This window comes from Anabrus simplex, chromosome 11 (assembly GCF_040414725.1).
Source record: "Anabrus simplex isolate iqAnaSimp1 chromosome 11, ASM4041472v1, whole genome shotgun sequence".
Lineage (NCBI taxonomy): Eukaryota > Metazoa > Arthropoda > Insecta > Orthoptera > Tettigoniidae > Anabrus > Anabrus simplex.
In genome coordinates this window covers 1,085,419-1,110,400 of record NC_090275.1, presented here as the reverse complement: position 1 = coordinate 1,110,400, position 24,982 = coordinate 1,085,419, and the positions used below count along the sequence as shown (strand labels likewise).

The window sequence follows — 24,982 nt, the reverse complement described above, 5'->3', positions numbered from 1 at the left end:
GTGGCTATTCATTAGCAAAGGCGACCACAGCTAGAAACAGAAGAAGGCTGAATTTTCTTGAAAATTGTTTGAGTTACGAAGAAAATGTGTATCACATTTCTTGCAGAAACTTGCGTAGTGCATTTGATTTCTTGATATGGCCAACTGTTTACCTGCTGTTGTAGGTGATGTAGTGAAACATTTGGGGCATACCCCTGTAAAATAGCATGGCTCAGTTCATTAGTTTCCAAGCCTGTGCAGAATAAGCAAACAGACATCGTATCACATTTAGATATTACAGTGGGCTTACTAAAAGGGCAGACCAGCTCACGAGTTACTTATACAAGTGTAATTTGCTAGCACTATGTTGGTAGTTGGTTTGAAGTTGATCGTGAAGAAGGCAATGGTTCAAAAAGTTGAAAAAGGATGAAAGGCTGACCAACCATATGAATGAGAGAAATGCCCCTGTGCCTGACATATGAAGCAATCTGCTACTACTTTTAGGTCCTCCTAATTCTGGAGAATCTGGAGCAGGAAGCAGTGTGTGCGGGATGTTGTTTGTACCCACCTTCTCTGATGGGATCACAGGTTTCACACGGAGAGGTGGTTTTGTTTTATGGCACTAAGCCGTGTTCTTTGTGCTGCTGTGAATTTCCAGTCTTCGTTAACCAGATGCAAAGGCTACAACACTGACCGATTATGGGATCTATGTGACCTGAGTGTGTGCTTCAAAGAGAGAGTTCCAACTATCTGCCCTCCGCTTCTGGGATGGCCAACTTCAGGTGTTTGTGAAGGTTATGTGAACGAATCGTATCCGTGAAATTTCATTACATTTTTCTCTTAAATGGAAGATAATAATTACCTTCATGCAAATCAACAGTAAAATTAGTGGTAAATTAATAAATACCATTATTACTAGAGAAATATACGTACCACGGCGACTAATTTCCTATAAAAATGACTGTTCTGTGGCATTCCGCTTTTGTTTCCTTCTTGAGGTCCAGGGCTAGTACCGACGAATGCCAGTGCTGTGGCTGTGGATTCTCAATATCTTTATCCATCATGACTAACGCGGGCAGTTCAAACCGAAAAGTGGATTGAAAAGTGTTGAGTTAGCGAGGACATGAAGCGTATTTTAGGAAAATTGCAAGACCTAATACTAAATCATGTATTTTACCAATAATAATATTAATTAATGAATAATGGGCAAAAGTCAGCAGATCGGAAAGGATCGAAGTACTTCAGTAAATAATAATCAAGCAAAGCAAAGAACTTCAATTGCAGTAAGACTTCATAAACAAAAGACTAAGGACATAGTAAAGTGCATTGATGTAGTAAATTCCAATAGATGCTCCTAATGTACACAGCAATGTACTTATGTATATATATGTCTGTTTTGATAATGGTATTTATTAATATTCTGATCATTTGACTCTTGATTTACCCTAAAACAATCATGATCTTGAATTTAAGACAAATAATAATGAAATTCGATGCATACGATTAGTTCACATAACCATTTGTCAGAATGTTACTCTCTTTGGTTCTGCTATTTCATCACACTGTTTGATACCTACAGAGTTGTTTCTCACCGATAGCAGTTACATGTACTCATTGCGTACCCATCTCTGTGGTGTGTGTTTGCTAATCATGCTTCTTCTGCCTTGCCAGTGAACGTGTGAGGGATAACCATTTCATCCAGCCAACAATGATACAGTGTATGACATTGTCGTTCCTTTTGGCATCAGTGGTAATGATAGAGCTGTCAGTCACCATCACTGGTTCGCTAGGTGTGTTGTGCAGGCCAAACAGTCTTTTTACTGCAGATCCTGAGCGATGCTTTCCATTGTACAAAGGCTGCCTCAACCTCTTTGTATGTTTATCCTCGTGTCCTCATCTGAGGAGTCTTTTCACTGAGTGTGTAATGGAAATGGGAATCAGAAACAAAAATTTCAGTTGCCGAGTATAAATATGCTTAGGATGAGTGTAGACAGATGATGTGTTTAATATGTGTGTATTGGAGCTCTTATATTATATGTATTTTTGAGCCCTTTTGTGATCAGAGTCAGAGGCATTGAGACAATGTATGGCATGCGAAGTAAGCAGTGTATTTGTCTTGCAGACATGAAGGTGCCCCTCACAGATCGCAGCAGTCACTTGGAGCAGTTCATGTCGTGGATGAGGCAACATGGAGCAGAGATAAATGGCATAAAGATAGGCCAGTTTCCAGCTTACGAGTACGGTCTGCAAGCCGAGAAGGACCTGGAAGAAGGAGAGTTAATGATTGCTGTTCCTCGCAAATTGATGCTTACCACGGAAACAATTGCCGATTCTGTATTAGGTAAATATGTTTATCTGCATTTGTTTCTATAGGGTGATTAATTTGAAAGTTCAGAGCGGAGTGCCGAGGATTAGGCACGCTGGGAAGTGGACTCGGCTCACCAGTATTTACAGACGATGCTGAAACTCATCTCCTTCAGCTACAATGCAAGCTTCACATCTTCTAATGAGATTTCAAAACACACTTTGTAGTTCATGGACACCGATAGAATGCACAATGTACCTTATCTCAGTTTTTAATTCTTGTGCAGTTCGAGGATTATTCCTGTAAACTTTTCCTTTAAGATTTCCCCATAGATAAAAATCACATGTGCTTAAATCAGGTGAACAAGGGGGCCGTAAGCCTTTACTGATGATCTGATCATCATCGAACATTTCCCGTAACCGTTTCATAGAGCTACGCGCCGTATGGGCCGTTGCACTATCCTGCTGGAAATAGCTGTACCTTTTCTCTTCTTCAGTCAGTTCAGCAAAAAATGGTTCCAGAATGTTGTGAATATAACGGTCAAAAGTAATCATGTCCTAAAAAAAATATCGGACCGATAATTCGTCGGGCACTGAAAGCGCACCACACACCCACCTTCACATCGTGCAGAGGTCTCGGCTGTAAAATGTGCAGGTTGTCTGTATTCCAGATTCTGTTGTTCTGTGAATTGACATATCCACTCAAATGAAACCAGGTTTCGTCGCTCATAAAAAGAAAGTTCACATCCACAATACCGTCGTGGACACTATTCATTAGACAATTGCAAAATCGTATTCTTGCATTGAAATCTCTAGACAGTATGTTATGGACTGAATGAGTCCGATAAGATCGTAAATGTAACAATTTTGTTGCATTACGTGCTGAAGAAGGTGAAATACCACTTTCCTGAGCTACTCTCCGAAGCGACTTATGTGGACTGACCTGGAGTGTTGCCTGTATATCTTCTAACCTCTCCCATGTGAGAGCTGTTCTCCTTAGCTTCTTTTTCTTATTGCTTATGGAAGCAGTACTACGCCACTTGTAAACGAGCTGATGCACGTAACGTTTTGACGGTACTGTCGCACCGGGAAATTGTCTACAGAATTTTCGAAGGCACCTTTTAACTGGTTTCTTCTTCTTGTGCAAATAACACTTGACCAGAAATATTCTTTGTTCTATAGTGTATTTAACCTTCGCGATAATAACCTCACAACACACCTTAAAAGTCCAATAGTTTCTAGCGAACTGTGGGAAAGAGTGCTAAACAGCTGCGCGCTGGCAGTGAACACTTCTTATCTCGCCAGTGTTGACAGAAGCCATAATGCACTCGCTCGGGACTTCCCACGGCATGCGAGCAGAAGTCTGAACATTTAAATAATTCTCCCTGTAGTTGCTCATTTTAACCTGTCAAAGGTTTGCAAGGTTTGTCAGTTACCTGTTATGTGGCTAAACATTTGGCAGGGAAAGAACATACTCTTCATTGTTTGTACTTCCTTCATGAAGTCAGATATAAAAATATATATACATTACATAAAATAAATCTTCCCAGCCTTTTCCTCAGTTACGGCAAAGAAGCTGACCATTCCCATTTCTCTTGTAGGTGCTCTGAAATGCTGTTAGATAATATATTCGTTACGGTGCAAGGAACGAGTAGAGGTGTGAAAATACTCCGTTTTTGTACAGTTACGTGCATGCAGAACATTGGTTGTCGCATCATACACAACCATTAACCCGGCTCAAGGGAGATAGGGTCATCTTCCCTATCCTTCACTGTCTGGCGCATCCACGTTGTGGAGATGGGTATCCTCCACATCAGTAGGCCGGTGTGAAGAAGAGCTAAGTGGTGAAAGAAGAATTTGTAAGCTACGAAAAAGTTAAAGATGAGACACATGAAATTCTAGGTGTAAGGCTCATTTCTAAAGATAATAGGCAACTTGATATATTTGGAGTGTACAGATCGGGAAAGGGTAGTACTGATGCAGATTCGGAATTATTTGACAGGATAGTCAGCTATGTGGGAAACGACATGGAAAGAAATGTGATTGTAGCGGGAGATCTGAATTTGCCAGATGTGAATTGGGAAGGAAATGCGAATGACAGGAAGCATGACCAACAAATGGCAAATAAGTTAATATGGGAAGGACAGCTGATTCAGAAAGTGATGGAACCAACCAGAGGGAAAAATATCCTGGATGTGGTGCTGATAAAACCAGATGAGCTCTATAGGGAAACTGAAGTAATACAGTAGAACCTCGATAATTCGAAATCGGTTAATTCAAAATCCCGCCTAATTCGAAGAAGCTCTCGTTCCCGGAAACATGAGATACAGTTTTGCATGTTATTTCAATTGTTTAATTCGAAATACGGATAATTCGTAATTCGAAGTACAATGTCGGCCCCATTACCGAAATTCAGACTTTTAATTCGAAACTGCCTTTACATTTTAAAACAATAGTATGTTACAGAGTAATTTCAACTCGAAATTTATCCGCTCCGCGTCATAATAGAACTCACGTTCCGGAACGTGGAGGGGTAGCTTTCCGCACTTCCACTCACTTCGGTGGATCTACAGTGCGCTTCATGATTGCTAAGTTGAATGAAATCGGAATTCTTTTGTGTTCAACCTTTTAAGGAACGCCGTAATATCACACAACAGGCAGTGTGCGGGAAAACAATCCGCAAACACTGGCGATGCCGACAGTTGACGAAAAAACATGGCAAATATAATAAATTCGTAGGCACCGAACAATATTGTCATTGCCGGTGAAACTGCATTGCTTTATTTTAATGCGAGCCCAAACGGTCTAATGGTTTTAAAGGAGAATTGCCAGCCAGGAAATTGTACAGTGTGAGGGATGGGGGTCATAGTAGTGCGTTGCAATGCGCATGGAAGCGAGATACTTTATCCCCTCGTCATAGTTAACTTCGATAAGCCACGATGTTTTAACGTCGGGCACTTTCCATGCCAGTACAAAGCATCTATAATAAAAATGCAAACAGGTAAAGAAATCCAAAAAATAATGCATTTGCACAGGGGAGCCAGCATAATTTATCCTCGTCTTTGAATTGTGCGATTTTTTTCTTTTGTTGCGTGAGGTTATGTTTGTCAGTGATTTATCCAAATGCATTATTTGAACATTGTAAATGCACCTTGTTGGATACATTTCAGAAATAGTTTTTCCATGGCATTGGAAAGGTTTAAACTGTGTGAATCGAGGTGATTGCATGTATTAATGGGTCTTACAATACTTCGTGACGCGGCAAGTGTTTACATTTCTGAAGTACGAGAGAAGTGCCATGGCGGGAAATCGTACAAGGATAGAGTCATAGGAAAGTTCGATTTTAAGGGCATCGGGTACTTTCTGTGTAAATACAAGGCATCTAAAATGCATACAGTATAGTAATCCAATTATTAAAGCACTTGCACATGGGAGCGAGCATAGATTTCTCCTCGTTTTTGAATCGTGCTTTTTCTTCTTTCTTTCGTTCGTTGCGTGAGGTTATGTTTACCACTGAGATATCCGAGTGCATTATTTGAATACTGTAAATGGCCACGGCCGCTTCCTTCCAACTCCTAGGCCTTTCCTACCCCATCGTCGCCATAAGACCTATCTGTGTCGGCGCGACGTAAAGCCCCTAGCAACAAAAAATAAATAAATAAATAAATACTGTAAATGCACCTTCTTAGATACATTTTGGAAGTAGTTCTTTTTTCATGGCATTTGAAAGGTATAAACTGTGAATCAAGGTTAACTGCATGCAGTAACGGGCCTTTTGTAACACGGCAAGGGTTGGTACTTCTGAATTGCGAATTGGCGGTTAATTCGAAATCACGTAATTCGAAGTCCGATTTTTGAGTCCCAACGACTTCGAATTAACGAGGTTTTACTGTAGATGGTATTAGTGATCATGAAGCTGTTTTTGTGGTAGTTAAAAATAAATGTGATAGAAAGGAAGGTCTTAAAAGTAGGACTGTTAGGCAGTACCATATGGCTGATAAAGCAGGTATGAGGCAGTTTCTAAAAAGTAACTATGATCGGTGGAAAACGGTAAATAAAAATGTAAACAGACTCTGGGATGGGTTTAAAGAAATTGTTGAGGAATGCGAAAACAGGTTTGTACCTTTAAGGGTGGTAAGGAATGGTAAAGACCCACCTTATTATAATAGAGAAATAAAGAGACTAAGAAGGAGGTGCAGACTGGAAAGAAATAGAGTTAGAAATGGCTGTGGAAGTAAGGAGAAATTGAAGGAACTTACTAGAAAATTGAGTCTAGCAAAGAAGGCAGCTAAGGATAACATGATGGCAAGCATAATTGGCAGTCATACAAATTTTAGTGAAAAATGGAAGGGTATGTATAGGTATTTTAAGGCAGAAACAGGTTCCAAGAAGGACATTCCAGGAATAATTAATGAACAAGGGGAGTGTATATGTGAGGATCTTCAAAAGGCAAAAGTATTCAGTCAGCAGTATGTAAAGATTGTTGGTTACAAGGATAATGTCGAGATAGAGGAAGAGACTAAGGCCAAAGAAGTAATAAAATTTACATATGATAACAATGACATTTACAATAAGATACAAAAGTTGAAAACTAGAAAAGCAGCTGGAATTGATAAGATTTCTGGGGATATACTAAAGACAGTGGGTTGGGATATAGTACCATATCTGAAGTACTTATTTGATTATTGTTTGGTCGGAGGAGCTATACCAGATGAATGGAGAGTTGCTATAGTAGCCCCTGTGTATAAAGGAAAGGGTGATAGACATAAAGCTGAAAATTACAAGCCAGTCAGTTTGACATGCATTGTATGTAAGCTTTCTGATTATATTAGACATGTTTGTGAAATTAATAACTGGTTCGATAGAAGGCAGTTCGGTTTTAGAAAAGGTTATTCCACTGAAGCTCAACTTGTAGGATTCCAGCAAGATATAGCAGATATCTTTGATTCTGGAGGTCAAATGGACTGTATCACGATTGACATGTCTAAAGCATTTGATAGGGTGGATCATGGGAGACTACTGGCAAAAATGAGTGCAATTGGACTAGACAAAAGAGTGAGTGAATGGGTTGCTATATTTCTAGAAAATAGATCTCAGAGAGTTAGAGTAGGTGAAGCTTTGTCTGACCCTGTAACAGTTGAGAGGGGAGTTCCTCAGGGCAGTGTTATCGGACCTTTATGTTTTCTTATATATATAAATGATATGAGTAAAGGAGTGGAATCGGAGGTAAGGCTTTTTGCGGATGATGTTATTCTCTATAGAGTGATAAATAAGTTACAAAATTGTGAGCAACTGCAACGTGACCTCAAATGTTGTGAGATGGACAGCAGGCAATGGTATGTTGATAAACGGTGCTAAAAGTCAGGTTGTGAGTTTCACAAATAGGAAAAGTCCTCTCAGTTTTAATTACTGCGTTGATGGGGTGAAAGTTCCTTTTGGGGATCATTGTAAGTATCTAGGTGTTAATATAAGGAAAGATCTTCACTGGGGTAATCACATAAATGGGATTGTAAATAAAGGGTACAGATCTCTGCACATGGTTATAAGGGTGTTTAGGGGTTGTAGTAAGGATGTAAAGGAGAGTGCATATAAGTCTCTGGTAAGACCCCAACTAGAGTATGGTTCCAGTGTATGGGACCCTCACCAGGATTACCTGATTCAAGAACTGGAAAAAATCCAAAGAAAATCAGCTCGATTTGTTATGGGTGATTTCCGACAAAAGAGTAGCGTTACAAAAATGTTGCAATGTTTGGGTTGGGAAGAATTGAGAGAAAGAAGAGCTGCTCGACTAAGTGGTATGTTCCGAGCTGTCAGCGGAGAGATGGCGTGGAAAGACATTAGTAGACGAATACCGTATTTCACGGCATAATCGTCGCACTTTTTATACCAAAATTTTCGAAAAAAATTGTAGGGTGCGACCATTATACGATGAATATTTAATACCAGTATTTGTATTATTCAAAAAATGTATTTATAACTAAATTGTATTTGATACAAATTTAAGATGCACGTAATACTCGCGTTTATACATCAAAATAATTAAAATAGTCTAAAACAAAATTCATAATTTTTCGCAACAATTCGGCGAACGTTTTTCCAACCTGAAAATAAAAATGAACGTATTAAGTTAATTTGTCATTAATTTGAGTATTAAAGTTAAAATATTACACTTGCAAAAAATTATCGCTTTGTTGTGAAATGCGGACTTATCGGTACGCAATTTATTCCAAATCTTCGGTGTCACTATCGCAGGTTTCGCTATCTGATGCGCCGTCCTCGCCTCTGTTAATACCAGTATCAGATTCTTCGTCTCCCTGCCACACTGAGTCATCTTCGGAACCGTCTAGTGCATTCGAAATCCCAGTCCTTTTGAAGCTCTTGGAGACTAGTTCAGGTGGTATAAGATCCCAACTCTTCTTCACCCACGAGCATAACAAGTCCAAGGGTGGACGCCTGATATTTCCGGCGGGCGTCAATTGCTGATCGCCGCTCATCATCCACTCGTTGTAAAATCGACGTAAGTGGTCTTTAAAGGGTTTATTAACACATACGTCTAGTGGCTGCAAAGCAGATGTTAGGCCACCAGGAATGACTATCTGTCGTGTCTTATTTATAGTGAGAATTTGCTTCACTTCGTTCACGAGGTGACCTCGGAAACTATCTAAAACAAGCAGAGCTGGTTGTTTTAGTAGTGCACCAGGTCTTCTATTCCACACAGTTTTAACCCAGTCCAGCATGAGTTCTACGTCCATCCAACCCTTTGGTTGCACTCGTACATGAATTCCACGGGGAAACTGTATATTCTTAGGCATCGTTTTCCTCTTGAAAATGATGTAAGGCGGCAACTTTCTCCCGTCAGCTGTAATGGCTAGCATTGCCGTGCATCGCAACTTCTCACTACCGCTGGTTTTCATTAATACACTCCGTGATCCTTTTAGCGCAATAGTGCTGTTGCGAGGCATATCAAAAAAGATTGGAGTCTGATCGGCATTACCGATTTGAGAAAGCAAGTACGAAGTTTCCTTGCGCAAACGTATGACAAATCGGTGAAAATTTACAATCTTGTCCGTGTAATCAGCAGGCAACTTTTGGCTTAGTGTTGTTCTCCTTCGCACTGACAGATTCTGTCGTCGCATGAACCCCTTAATCCACCCACGAGTCGCCTTAAACTGAGTTACCGGTATGTTGTGTTTGCGCGCTACCTCCTGTCCCTTAATTTGTAACATTTCATATGATACACTGCAGCCATTGTTACGTATTTCACTGACGTACCTAAACACTTCTTCGTCAATTATAGGAAACTTCCCTGTTTTAAGACCTCTAAACACGCGTCTAGAAGGTTTTGTGCTTTTTAGCTTGTTTTTTACTTTCCGCCAGTCACGCACCAACTTTTCACTCACAGAAAATTTTCTTTCTGCAGCTCTGTTCCCGTGCTGTTCAGCGAAGGCAATTACGCTTAGCTTGAAGCCCGCAGAATAGTTTCTATATTTACCCATAATCGCTTATAAATGCTTCACACGTTAATGTTTTGCGATATAAATGACTTTCCGTAATTGTTCACTATTAAAACAAATTATTTCTGCAAACACCCAAAACACAAATTAAAAACTTAAATTCTCACGCACACATGTCTACAGTAATCACGTAAATCTGAAACAAATAAATGCATCTGTGATCTGTCCATTCCAGAGCAGCCAATACTGTTAGGCAGCAAGGAAGCATGCAACAATTTATCTGTTTAGCTCGTTGGTTGCGACACACTACTGCGCTTGCGCAAAGCTCGCAAACCGGAGCTCTAGCTAGCGCGGTGTAGATCTACTGTATAGTTGACTGTATTCCGAGACGTCAGTAACAAACATTCATTTTTTTCAATTTCTTTTAAACATACGGTAATCAGGTTAATATTTCTTCCCAGTTATTGATGATTTTACATTACATTACTGACGAGTTTATAAAATAAAACCTTAATAGCATTGGATAATAATTATCTTGACTACTTGGATAAAAGTTTTCATCCCATGCCCGGACACTTATGACGTAGTAGTAAGATAAGAGTCTAGCGATGACAACTGAGACATCGTAAATAATTCGGCTGAATAATTCCGTGGAAATCTGCGTTATCGTCTTGGATTTCACTTCGTGCGCAATAACACAGGAGCCGGCCCCATGGTGTAGGGGTAGCGTGCTTGCCTCTTATACGGAGGCCTCGGGTTCAATTCACGGCCGGGTCAGGGAATTTTACCTGTATCTGAGGGCTGGTTCGAGGTCCATTCAACCTACCTAGCCGGTATTTCCTGGCGACGTTGCCGATAAGCGATAACTTACAGCCTTACGTATTTCAAATGGGAACTCATAATATGTAGGTGGTGAATAAATGGTACACTGTCTCGCGACCACGTTGTCAAACTGCCGATAGCCTACCGGTAAGCATAATATGTAGGTGGTGAATAAATAGTACACTGTCTCGCGACCACGTTGTCAAACTGCCGATAGTCTACCGGTAAGCCATGCGTCGTACATATACCGGTATTATTTATTTATACGTTGTGCAACATGTTGCAAACGTGACTGTGTTGCCAAATTGCCCATAAACCATACACGTATTTAAATTGCGCATTCATGTGCAACTTACGTTGCAGTTCCATTTACCTTTTAACCAGATTAGTGAACAAAATTTGGACGTGCGACGATTATGTAATTAAATGTTTAAAGTCCGATTTTTGTATTGAAAATAAAGGATGCGACGATTACGCGGTGGCGACGATTATGCCGTGAAATACGGTAGGTTTGAATGGCGTCTATAAAAGTAGGAAAGATCACAATATGAAGATAAAGTTGGAATTCAAGAGGACTAATTGGGGCAAATATTCATTTATAGGAAGGGGAGTTAGGGATTGGAATAACTTACCAAGGGAGATGTTCAATAAATTTCCAATTTCTTTGAAATCATTTAGGAAAAGGCTAGGGTGCAACAGAAAGGGAATCTGCCACCTGGGCGACTGCCCTAAATGCAGATCAGTATGATTGATTGATTGATTGATTGATTGATTGATTGATTGATTGATTGATTGATTGATTGATTGATTGATTGATTGAAGGCAGGGATAGAGTCTCACATGTATAACGTGGAACCTATGCCCAGGGTTACAGGTGAAGACCTTAACGGCATCTTAGGCAGAGAAGGAGACCTTCGGAATGTTGAAGATGGTGGATAAGGTAACCCATCCTCTCTGGGGAAAATTAGAAGAGGAAACCACTACCTTGTGGAGAAGAGGGATCTTCAAAGGCTAAGGGAGTAAACCCCGAAAGTTAATCCTCAGATGCGTTAGGCTTAACAAGTCAGCAGATGAGTAAATTTGTACTTGCTTTCAACTATAATACAAGCATCAGATGGAAGTTTAAAAATGGAAATGGAATTGACAAGTCTCTGGCTACAGTTGTACAGTATGATGGTAATGCATGTTTGTGCAAGTGTTAGATCAGAGAACAAAACCCGATTTGGAACAGTAAATATTTTAACAATGAATGGGAAGGAAAATGAATTGATTGACCTAATGGAGAGCTGAAAACTTGACATCCTGGGATTGTGACGTACTGTATTATTCCGAATACCACCCGCACTTTTTCCCCCAAAATATTTGTTCTAAATCTTGGGTGCGGGTTGTATTCAAGCCGTTCATTCTCATAAATATTTACTAAGTTTACATGGAGTATTGAAATATATTTGAATACGGTTACCATACTCAATATACCACATGTAAACGGGGATTCAGGTTTTATTGTGTTTTACTTGCGTTCTAGAAAACAAGATTGATTTTTTCTCAATACGGTTACAGTGGCATGTAGACACGAAATTTAAGGTAATGAAATACGGTAAATGAAAGAATATGGATAAATATGCGGTAAATATGAAAGACGCTGCTGTGGATGCTCGATCGTCATTTGTTTCACAAGTGTTACTGGCATGTTGGGTGCGGGATATCGTACTTTGCGAGAGTCCAGACTGTTGGTTACAGAAGTCTACCTCGCTCACATTTGAGTTCTGTATCTGTCCCATGAAAGTGCTGTCTCGATAGTAAACGATGGATTCTAAACTGCGTCTGCGGTCATTTACTGTGCATGAGAAATTTAAAGTGAAGCTGAAATATACAGAAATCGTGCTGTTGGCAGAAAGTAAGATATTGATGAATCGTGTATTCATGATTGGCGGAAGAAGGAAAATTTTCTGAAAAGTAACAGCGATCAGAGAGCGTTCTGCGGGTGGAGTGCAGTGTTTCCGGAAATTGAACGACTCCACAAATTTGTGATAGAAAAACGTGAGTTAGGATATGGTGTTTCTTGTGAAATGTGTCAATTGAAAGTACTAGAGATCTCAGAAGAACTAAAAACACAGGGTTTTACTGCAAGCCGCGGATGGATCTGAAACTTTTATCGGAGATGTACATTTGGAGATGTACGTCTATTTCACAATGTCTCCCTGGGGTGTATGAAGAAAAATTAACGGCCTTTCAGCATCACATTATTCATTTGAGGAAGCAAAATTCTTATTTGCTGTCGTAAATTGGGAATGCTAACCAGACACCTGTCTATTTTGAAATGCTGTTGGAAAATACAGTGGATACGAAGGGTTCTAAAAGTGTAACCATCAGAATAGGTGGTAACAAAAAGCAGCGATACACAGTAATGTTGTGCGTATTAGCGGATGAAACCAAACTCCCTCCATATGTGGTCCTGAAAAGGAAAACACTTCCAAAAGGAGACTTGCCATCCGGTGTTATTGTTAGAACACAAGTCCGGCTGGATGGACAGTGCGTTAGTTGAGGACTGGGTGAAGTGCGTTTGGCAACGTCGCCCAGGAGCTTTGTTACAAAAACGAAACATGCTTGTGTTGGACAATTACCGAGGACATACAACTGACGCCGTAAAAGATATGATGACGAAAGGAAAAACCGATCTTGCAATAATTCCTGGAGGACTCACTTTTATTCTACAGCTATAGGTTGTGTGCATGAACTGGCCTTTCAAAACTGCAATGCAAAATGGCAGATGAGATGGAAAATTGTGTAGAATCAGCTCTCAAAGGTATTGAAAATATTGCAGATTCGGGTAGATATTTCAAGAAGGAATCAAAGGACAACTTACATAATGCGGTAAGGAGTATACGAGAATGCTTTATTGAACTGAATCCTAAACTATGTAGAAATGGTCCGTTATTGGACATTATAAATTTTCCAGCTAACTCATTCCTGGTGCCAGCATTTCGCCCTCGTGTGTTAGTGTCTAGTGCAATGTCCAATAACGGACCATTTATATTGGTATTATAAATTTACTCATTCGGAACAAATATTTCAGATTCCCTATGGGAATCAACATCTATATTATCAACTGTAAAATAAGAAAAAGAAAAAAAGTGTAAAAGTATGAAAATAATACATAGAAACATACAATGTTGTTGTAAAAGGTATGGACATGCCATAGGAAGGGCTCAGGCTGTTGGTCGAGTACTAACAAACGTTCAGCTTTAAGTACGGAAACGCGCTGCAAGCACGTGATGTTACGTCACCTCATAAACTCATTTTGACGACACACTCATGTGGAATTAAATTTAAATTCTAACACTGATGATGTGTCCGAAAACCGGTTATGTTTTAAAAAAGTGTGTGCTGATACGACTGTATATAGTTAATAATAATAATAATAATAATTATTATTATTATTATTATTATTATTACATCAGCACAGTTAAGAAGAAATGGCTTTGATATATTATAATGATTATAATTCGTCATTCATTGGTCGAGAAACATCCAAAGTCTTTAAATTTAGGAACACAAAATTGAAAATATTAACCATATATGAGGACATTAAGTTCAACCACGAATGCTTAAAGCAAAACTTAATACGTAATTTAGTTAATCTGAAAAGCAACAACACATCAGTATCTTGTCAACTAGTCGTCAAAGTAGCACGGACCACATGGTTAAAAAGTGAAATCAAGAGCCTACATGATGAAGCGTTTCAATGAACACATACAATAAACTGGAATGGACATGTCTCGCAACACACATTCACGAATACATAAGAATTAGACCTGAGATAAAACGAAAAACAATTCAAAACAATGGCAATTCGAAACAAATTAAGTCAACTTAAGAACAAATACATATGTGATGGTTTTAATGATTTGGTTGAGCACAAATTTTGTGAACCTGTTGTCAACATTTCAGACACACCTTTAACCCAGAATTAAACCAACCTATTAAAACTAAGTCACAAACACAATCTTAATAATGCCACATTAAAACAACTAATAACAGAGACGGAATCACCTATCCAAAAAGCCCCTGACAATAAAAAGGAAACTGAAAGACACTTAGTAGCAAATGAAATTGAAAACATCATAAGCAAACCAGTAGTACACACCAAAAACTAATAACTAATTTAAAAACTAAAATAAAAAATAACTTGATTGTAAGTAAAGCATATAAGGGTAACGTCACAGTTATCATAAATAAAGACGACTACATCCAAAAAACAATTGATTTCATAGAAACAAACAACATAAAGGAAATAAAGAAAAGGATCCCACCAGAAATTACGTATTTTGGAAATCAAGTTTTTAAAATCGCGAACATATTTAAGAAAATTCAACTTAAAACAGCATTTAGAACCAAAAATAAAATATCAGAACACATATATAATGCACATAGTGCCAATAATAAAGATATATATTGCACCCGTCATGCCGGGCTCAGCTCGGCCGGTGAGCGAAGATCTCTCGGGTGTAGATCGTTCGCTTATCGGCTGTGCGAAAATTTTAAAGTGCAGGGATAGATGATGAACTAGTGGCAAATGAGAGAAAACTAAATAGGTTTTACACATTTATTACAACTACTGCTCTTCATAAACTTCACAATAATTTACAAAATCTAGGTATTTGTTTATATGATTAGTCTTCTTTTATGTCGTAGTCACATAGACACTTCATCGAAAAATCGAACAGCAAAAGGGCTGAATCTGCAAGTATAATATTTATATTTTAGTGGAAAATTAATTAAATAATTAATAATGATTGATTTGAGATGATCTCTCCCATTGATAATTTAAGAACTTGAAAATAAACTTCCTTCCTTCATAGATTTGATTTTAAACACATTTGAAAATGATCATTTTCATTCCTCTTTGAAAATTAAATAAAAATTTTTCCTTCATCAAATTATGGTTAAATCGTCTTCCTTGACCTTTAAATTAATTAATAAACTCAACTTTATAATTATTTAGTAGTTGCTCCTCACATAATAGCTCGGAACTTGACCTCATGTCAATCGTTGTTTTTTTGAAATAATTAATTAATTAACGCTTACAATTTGATTTTGTGAGTTCAATCCACTGACATGGCCTATACCTATTTATGTGTATTCATTAAATAAGATCCTATTCTTCCTTAAAAATGAATAAAATTCACTAAAGGTTTAAATTCATTCAGATGGTGAACCACTAAAGTTGGCGTAAATTAGGCCAAAAATTCCCACGAAATAACGAAGAGCATCATCACAAATATGGATTGGAAACTTACATTAAGCAAAGTACAGTCAAATCACACACACTACACTCACACAAAGATACACGGAAATATTATATACATATTTACACGAACGCTAGCCCTTGACTATTAATTTTTATGTTTAGACAAAGTTAGGAAAATTATTCTCATGATGACACTATCGTGGTAACCTCCTCTCATCAACTGGAAATGTGACAGAGCAATGACTATCACTTTATTAAGGAACACATTTATACGACGATGTTCAGAGAAAATTTACGAACACAAAATCATCCAAAAATCATCGATAAAATCGCTTAAACATAGGCCAGAATTAACATTCCGCGCACGCGGTTCATGAGCTACGATATTTATTTTTACTTCTCCACTACAATTGTGATTCTCGATTGATCTGCACTCACAACGAAGAAATTACATCAAGTAACATATCCTATTCTTAAATTGACTCACTAATGGATGCACAGCTCGACTGCTGAATTCAATAATATCCATCTATCAGTCAACTTATCATCACAACACAGCAAATATATAAAAAATTGTATCGGTCAGATACTGCCATTTCCCAGGCCTAAATTACAATAAATGAGCGCACATCAACCATTTTCAATAATAACTAATATTATGCTCATGACCTTAGGTGTTCTTTTACGCGATAATTTAGTTAAATTATTTTTATTATTATTATTATTTTCCCTGGCCGCGCAAGATCATACGTGCGGAAGCTACTGCACAATAATATTTCAGATGACTCTATTGCACACAAAATTCAACCATACGTCGCATAAATGAAGAATGAACTCTGACATAATAGAATCCACGAATTTACTGTCCCATTTGATCTCATTTAAAGTCTAAAAATATTCAAATAGTCCTAGTTTAACGTTGAGGTCATTTTACATTTATTTCTCCTGCCACAATGAACTCGGGACAGTTGAAACACTTCTCGAAGACATCCACTCAAACAAACTAATAGGTTCAAATACTCACTCATCCTCAATCTACCATCACCAAGAAAGAAGAGATGGAAAAATTCTAACTAATAGAAAATTTCTAAACAAATAAGTAGAGGCTATGTCATTACAATTACATTACAAAAGGAAAGAAAGAATAACAAAGTTTAAATATTACTTGGTGGTGACTGTTGGCTGTAGAACTCGGACTGATGACCTAGTGCATTATCACATTACGCACCATCGATCCTGGTCACGCCCGCCTGGACTGCCTTACATTTTACTCGTGCATTGGATACATGCTGGGGCGCTGGAAATCACACCATTCACCAAGAAAGAAGACTGGCATCCTGACTTGGACTCGAACCGGTGATCTCTTCTGTGGAATTTCTTGTGAAGCTGAAACTAAAAATCACGTCTAAGACAAGGCCCAAAACTCACACCGATGTTTGATAAGATGGTAAAGAAACTTAACTTTTGAAATCTGTCGAATTATAGGTGGGATCCGTAAATATCTGAACTGCAGTTGTTACAAGTTGTAGGCTCTGAATGACGAAGTTCCCTCAGCAAGCGAAGTGCGTCTTCTTCCGTCCGTAGTTGAAGCTAGAGTAATTCTCCACACGACGTGTTCAGAGGTAGAAAATTTCTGAGTAAATTTTCCCTAGGAAAATCCATTATTCACTGTCTTAAGACAGGGGTGCGTCCTTTCCTCATAAGCGATTGGTTAATTTATTAACTTCGCACCAAATTAATCGCTTGATTGGCTGCCATAGTCAGACGTCATGCACCTTCACAATTATCGATCGAGCACTTGACATACATTCTGCCTGGTCACGTGGCATTCACGGCTGATTTGAAGGTTATTTGGCTAGCTGTATCTGCGCTCTCCCCTCGTTTGTCCTTGAGTGGAATTCCCGGCCACCTGGCGTATCTCGCTTAGCCAGCTCGATGTGATACAACTCCCTTCCTGGTTCACAAAATAATATTTCAACACACAGTAGAAATAAAATATTTTCCAATAAATGATTTTTACCAATTTTGAAGGGGACATTTTCTCCCTTGGTTGGTTAATGATTTAGTCGGAAGATGAAATCATTAATGCTGGAAATAGACCTTTAACATGTTCCCTGAAAAATTTGAGTGGTAAACATGTGTCACACTTCTATGCCATTTTTTCAGTTCTTGTTCCGGCACGTAGCCTCCTGTTGTCCGCTTCTAGTGCTGCGCCCAGTAGTTGAAGTTGATTCATTATCGTGCTCTGCATTTCTGGACATTCCTCACAGGTTTCTTCTCGCAGGTTGACTTGGGTTGATGCATGTTGGTACACTGCATCCTCACTTGCATCCCATGATGTTTCTTCTTCCATTATCGTGTTGACTTGGGCATCATTTACTGGTCTAGTGCAGTTGTAGCTTCGTAAATTAGAGGCATTATGAATTCCCTCATAGCTCTTATCAAGACTTTGAATTTTATAGGCATTGTTCCCATATACTCGGATAATTTTATAAGGACCCACGAAAAGAGGTGCGAATTTCGCGTAGAATTTGCTGGTAGGTTCCGAAATGGCTGGTTTCTTTAAAAGAACATATTCATTCAATCTCAGGGGTCGAGAAAATTTTTTTTCTCTTACTCTCCGTTGTCTGCGATCAGCTTGCTCCCGTAATGAGATAGCAGCCTTTTGAATGTTTTCCTCCAGTGTTGGCCTTAAGTTACCGGGGCATTGAACGATGTTATCCCAAGGTCGAGTTGGTGGTCGATTAAAATGGAGACTAACAGGGATTTGTGCCGTGGTCTCATGCACAGTATTGTTCAAACACTCCATCATTATAGGTAGAACGTCGACCCATAACCAATGTGTATTTCCACAATAAATCCTACAGAATTTAGCTAGCTCTTGCATTACCCTTTCTGCCGGGTTGCTTGAAGGATGGCGGATAGAATTCAGAATATGTTTATTTCCAAGCTGTTCCATGGCCTCACAAAATTCTGTGGATGTAAATTGGGACCCATGGTCAGTGAGTAATGCCTCTGGTTTGCCCATATCTGGAATCAGATTGCGAGTGATGCGCCGAATTATTGATTTCGAGTTCGCTTTCTGGATCGGGTACAAAGTTACGTATTTTGAAAATACGTCGATGGTGACAATGATATGCCGGTTGCCTCGCTTCGATGTCGGAGCAGGTCCAAATAGGTCCATTGCGTATAGTTGTTTTGGCCTAGAAGGAATGATCGGAATGGGACTGTGTTGGAGCAGATGGGAGCTCGGTTTCACTCTCTGACAAATGTCACAAGTTCGGACTATGTTTCTCACAGTTGATCGGAGTTTGTCCCACGTAAACTTTTCTTGTATCGTGGCTAGTGTCTTGTCAATGCCACCATGGCCCGTGATTCTGTGAGCATGCCATATCAATGGCTCGCGTAATTTAGAAGGTACTAGTACTCTCAGTTTCGATTTCGCTGTATCCGTAAATTTAAATAAAGTACCATCTAAGTATTGATACCGGGACGCTTTCCTTCTTATCTTTCTGTACCCAGGGTCCTTAGGTTTAGTTTTGTTTTCTAGAAAGTCAATAATAGGCCTCAAGTTACCATCTCGCTTTTGAGCTTGTTTTATGTATCTCAATTTCCTCAAAAACTCGTGATCTTCGGGAATTAATTCCAGTTGGTTGACTTGTAAAATTTCCTCGTTGGGATTACGGCTCAAACAGTCAGCTAGCATGTTACTCTTCCCTGAACAGTGCTCTAATTTGATGTTAAATTGTTGTACGAACATGGTCCATCTAAAAATGCGCTCAGACGCCATTGTGGCCTTTAGCATGAATATCAGTGCTTTGTGGTCTGTCCTAATAATTATCTCGAACCCATAGATAATTTTCTGCCAGTATTTTAGGGCATAGACGATAGATAGCATCTCTAACTCTGTTACTGAATAGTGTTTCTCGTGGCTGCGCAGTTTTCTACTGACAAAGGCTAGGTAGATCTTGTCCTCGGGATTCCTCTCGTCTTCCTGAAACAGTACGGCCCCAATTCCGACTCCTGATGCATCTGTTTGTAGGATAAAAGGTTTCTTGAAATTGGGATATCCTAGTTTGACATTATTTGATAGCATCTCTTTGGTCTTTGCGAAGGCTAAATCACATTCTCTGTTCCACTTCCACCTGTTGCCTTTCTTCAATAAGTCTTGCAATGGAGCGACGGTTTCTGTGAAGTTCGGACAGTGATTCGCGAAGAAGTTGGCCATGCCTAAGAACTGCCGTACTTGCTTCACGCGGATCGGCCTTGGGAACTTGCTGATGGCCTCTATTTTTACAGGATTGGGTCGTATTCCTTCCCCATCAATTATATGGCCTAAAAACAATATTTCAGCTTGGCAAAAATGGGATTTCTTTAAGTTGATGTGGAATCCAGACTTAGAAAGGTTATCTAACAATTTCTCCAATTTAATTAGGTGTTCTTCAAAAGTTTCACTGGCCAGAAGCAGATCATCGATATACCTGGTGGTAAAGCTCTTAACTTCTTCCGTAAGGCATCTATCTAAGGCTCTGACAAGAACAGCTCCGGCATTACATATACCGAATGGTAGCTTTCTAAAAACATAGGTCTGCTGATCGAACATAAACCCAGTTAACAGCCTAGACTTCTCTTCTAACAGTATGTGATAATAGGAGGCTGTAAAATCAACTGATGAGAACAATCTCATGCCATGGAATTTCCTCAGGACGTCTTTGATTGCTGGTGCCTGGTCTCTTTCTGGTACTAACTTCTTATTTATATCGCGCGCGTCGATGCAAATGCGCAGAGACCCGTCTGGTTTATTTACTACTACAAGAGCACTAAGGAATGGTGTACAAGCTTTCATAATAATTCCATCCCGTTCCATTTCCTTGATAATCTTCGCCACACGAGAGTGAAATTTCTCTGGGATCGGATAGGGTTTCTTCTTAAACGGGGTCCAATCTGTAGCTACCAGTGAGTATTTAAAATCAGGAATCTGGCCTGGTTTGTCATCGAACAGTGATTTATATTTCATCAGTAGATCTCGGAGCTGGCCTCTCTCTTTCTCTGTTCCTAATGCTTGTTCAGCTTTGGAGTTTATAAGATCGTACGGGTGTGTTGTACTATCGCCCTCTTCTATTATATTGTCCAGGGCCTGGTGAACTTCTTCAGTGGCCTCCTGGTCTTCAGATTCCCACGGTGCATAGGCGTTACTAATTTGGAACACACTCTGATCAGCTATTTCTGACGGGTTAACCATGACTGTTTCAATTGTTTCATCTGACCGAAATAGTATTTGATTTAAATTAAGATCGATGTTGGCCTGATAAGTAGTTAAGAAATCCACCCCAAGGATGATATTGAATTTTATATTTGACATGGCCAGGAAAATATTTTGAAATTTTGAATTACCAATTTCAACATCCAGTAAAGTTTGTTGTCTACATGCTACAGTTTTATCTGGGATAATTCCCTTTATTTTTACATGAGACACTGGAATAATTGGAATGTTATATCTTTCGTTCAAGTCATTTAGAAACGAATTGGAGATGACACTGATGGTGGACCCTGTGTCGACCAAGCATTTTACTTTAACACCACATACTCGGGCTAAAATTATCGGCAATGTCCTCGTACAAACTCTATTTGTATCCATATTTTCTTCTAGTAGATCCTCCGACTTTGTCATCCAGGAATCAATCTGCAGTATTATCCATTCTCGTGTCTTATTGATAGTAAAAGGGCTAGAATTCAGGCTATCTCCCGTTAGTTCAGGGATTGTTTTTTTTTTTAATAGCGCCTTGACTCTGTTCTTCTCTTTCAGGACGTTCCCTCTCTTCCTTTTCTTTGGCTCTCTGATATTCTAGGCTCTCGGCGCCGACCATGTCAGGATTGACGTCTTGGTCGTGGATAGCACGGTGCCATTTGCGTCGTTCTTGGTTGGATTGTTGGAGCTCGCGGAGATATTTTTCACGCTCTTCTTGCCTCCAGTTCCTCTTCCGGTTTTCGAATCTGCGGTCGTTGGGTTCTCTTCTCCAGCGATCTCTATTATTTTCATACGGCCTTCTCCGATTGTTCCGCCGGTAGTAATTCCATTCTCTTTCGTTACTATAGCCTGGTCTTGGAGAACGATCCCTAGACGGTCTTTCTTCATTTTCGCGATTCCGGTTTCTCCCTTGGCTGGCAAGGTTCCTGTCGTCTGGTCGATTGACAGTTGCATGGAACACCTGTTGCTCTGGGTTTGTACTCCGCCTAGACGGCTCCCTGGATGTCATATCTAACTGTCTGAGAATAGCCTCCGCTTGAATTGCCGTCTGAACGTTCGAGGCTATCATAATTCTTTGGATATCCGCAGGCAGCTGTCTTACTATGACCTTTATGAGCTCAGTTTCTGCAGGTGGCGCGTCAAGCTCACGCAATTTGCGTAATTGACTTGAAAAAAATTCTGAGAAGCGCGTGGGTGTGGATTGTGCATATTTCTTAGCATACAGTTCTGTCTTAAGTTGGTCCTGAATATCTGAGTTCCAGTACTTCTCTAAAAATGCCCTTTTAAAACCTTCAAAATCGTCAAACGAGTATCGGAAGGCTGTAAACCATGTCAACACTGAGTTTTCCAGGTATCTCTCGGTTACTCGTAGCTGACGTTCCACAGGGATTTTATTATCTCGGAAGAACTCCTGCAATTCGTTAATAAAACTCTTGGGGGTTATTCCTTTTACATTATTAAACTTCTTTGGGTGATCCTCATGCAATCGTATTATATTCACGATTTGGGTTTGACCAGAAGTGTTCAGTTGACTCGTTTCCCCTCTAACAGGCTCTAAAAATGGGTTGGTGGTGTTTACGGGAACGTTTAGAATTACTCTTTCATCGGTCTTGGGAGTTAAGAATTGAACTTCCTCGGATACACGTTTCTCCAGTTGTCCCTGTCGTTCTAACAGAGAATTAGCTACAATGTTATTACTCTCTCCTTGTAACTTGAGTAGCTTTAGTTCCTTGGTAAGCTCCTGTATTTCTCCCTGTAATTCCTGTTTGTAGACTTCCGAACTGGCTCTAACTTCACTTATTTCCTTATCCACGGATGTTTTCATTGTTTTAAGACTCTGCTGGGTCTCCTCGATTGTCTCATAAAAGTATTCGAGTCGCTCCGAATTAGTGACTTGGGCTACCTTAATCTCGGCTATTACGCCCTTCTCCACCTGTTTTACCGTTTCATAGATTTCGGTGAACTTCCTGCTCCATGCGGTTTTAGTTGCAGACAAGTCCTCGGCATTGTCACTAATTTTCTCTTCAATGGTCCTAAAATTTCCTTTCACTTCGTCCTTGTATTGGTCTAGTCCATGCAGTATTCCTGTCTGTACTTTGGCTAGCCTTTCGCTAAACTCATTTGACATCGCTGACATGGAGCTATCGATTCCGGCTTGAATTTCCCCTTTCAGGTTAGAAAATTTTTGCTTAACGGACACCAACTCGCTCTGGACCGACGCTAATTTTCCGTTAAATAATTTAACATCCATGTGCAGTTTCCCTAAGTTTTCATCCGTCCTAGCTTGAATTTCCTCTAGGGCACCCTTAAGATCTTGTTTGAGTTTGTCCTGTCCTGCATTCAGTTTTCCTGTTAGTGTAAGTTCCAACTGAGTGTTATTTTCGGTCAATTTGCGTTCTAGTTGAGCATTATTCTCCGTTAGCTTAAGTCCTAATTGAGCATTCACATTCTCACTAATCTCACGTTTTAACAGTTCATTGTTCTCACCTAGCTCACGTTTTAACTCCTGTTTCAGTAAGTTATTGTTTTCATTTAATTCCTGTTTCAATAAGTTATTGTTTTCATTTAATTCCTGTTTCAATAAATCACTATTTTCATTTAACTCAACTTTTAGCTCCTGTTTCAATAAATTACTGTTTTCGTTTAATTCTTGTTTTAAACTGTCCTTCAAGTCCGTAGTCACTACCTCTAGGAGCCTACGAAGGTCCTCCATAGTAACAGTACCCATTCTAATTTGAGACAACTAGCAGTTCAGACATTGGACGGACCAGGTTCGATGGTCTAATACCCGAGTTCAGATCGACAGTCACGTGTGGATTGAATTCACAGTCATAAAAGAAGATTATTATCGCATAAATAATATCTTATAATTTAAGTCCAAACTATGCGGAAATCTGCCGCAAAAGATAAATTTTGAAAATATCATCCAGATTTTGTTTATAATATAGCACCAAGGCCCTTCCTAACCTTTAACATGAGCGTAGTTCGCCACAAAAATTTGGGCTAATAAATGTCACAAATAGACCTGAAAATTTTTAATTTGCCACTGCATCTTGTTTGCATCCAAATTCTGGACTACAAGATCGAGTTCTTTTATTGGTACAGCCAATAAATCGGGCCTTAACACGTTGGCCGCCAAATCTATACCTGCACCCGTCATGCCGGGCTCAGCTCGGCCGGTGAGCGAAGATCTCTAGGGTGTAGATCGTTTGCTTATCGGCTGTGCGAAAATTTTAAAGTGCAGGGATAGATGATGAACTAGTGGCAAATGAGAGAAAACTAAATAGGTTTTACACATTTATTACAACTACTGCTCTTCATAAACTTCACAATAATTTACAAAATCTAGGTATTTTGTTTATATGATTAGTCTTCTTTTATGTCGTAGTCACATAGACACTTCATCGAAAAATCGAACAGCAAAAGGGCTGAATCTGCAAGTATAATATTTATATTTTAGTGGAAAATTAATTAAATAATTAATAATGATTGATTTGAGATGATCTCTCCCATTGATAATTTAAGAACTTGAAAATAAACTTCCTTCCTTCATAGATTTGATTTTAAACACATTTGAAAATGATCATTTTCATTCCTCTTTGAAAATTAAATAAAAATTTTTCCTTCATCAAATTATGGTTAAATCGTCTTCCTTGACCTTTAAATTAATTAATAAACTCAACTTTATAATTATTTAGTAGTTGCTCCTCACATAATAGCTCGGAACTTGACCTCATGTCAATCGTTGTTTTTTTGAAATAATTAATTAATTAACGCTTACAATTTGATTTTGTGAGTTCAATCCACTGACATGGCCTATACCTATTTATGTGTATTCATTAAATAAGATCCTATTCTTCCTTAAAAATGAATAAAATTCACTAAAGGTTTAAATTCATTCAGATGGTGAACCACTAAAGTTGG

At 39.0% G+C, this 24,982-nt stretch overlaps 1 protein-coding gene across 1 annotated transcript in view; it reads left to right on the top strand.

Annotated features, from left to right (window-relative positions):
• Setd3 (SET domain containing 3) overlaps positions 1 to 24,982 on the top strand; it is a 275,592-nt gene that overhangs the window by 25,645 nt on the left and 224,965 nt on the right. Inside the window, exon 3 of the mRNA XM_067155272.2 lies at positions 2,102 to 2,320. Within this exon, the coding sequence (XP_067011373.2) occupies positions 2,102 to 2,320 (219 nt within the window). The remainder of the gene's footprint in view (positions 1 to 2,101; positions 2,321 to 24,982) is intronic.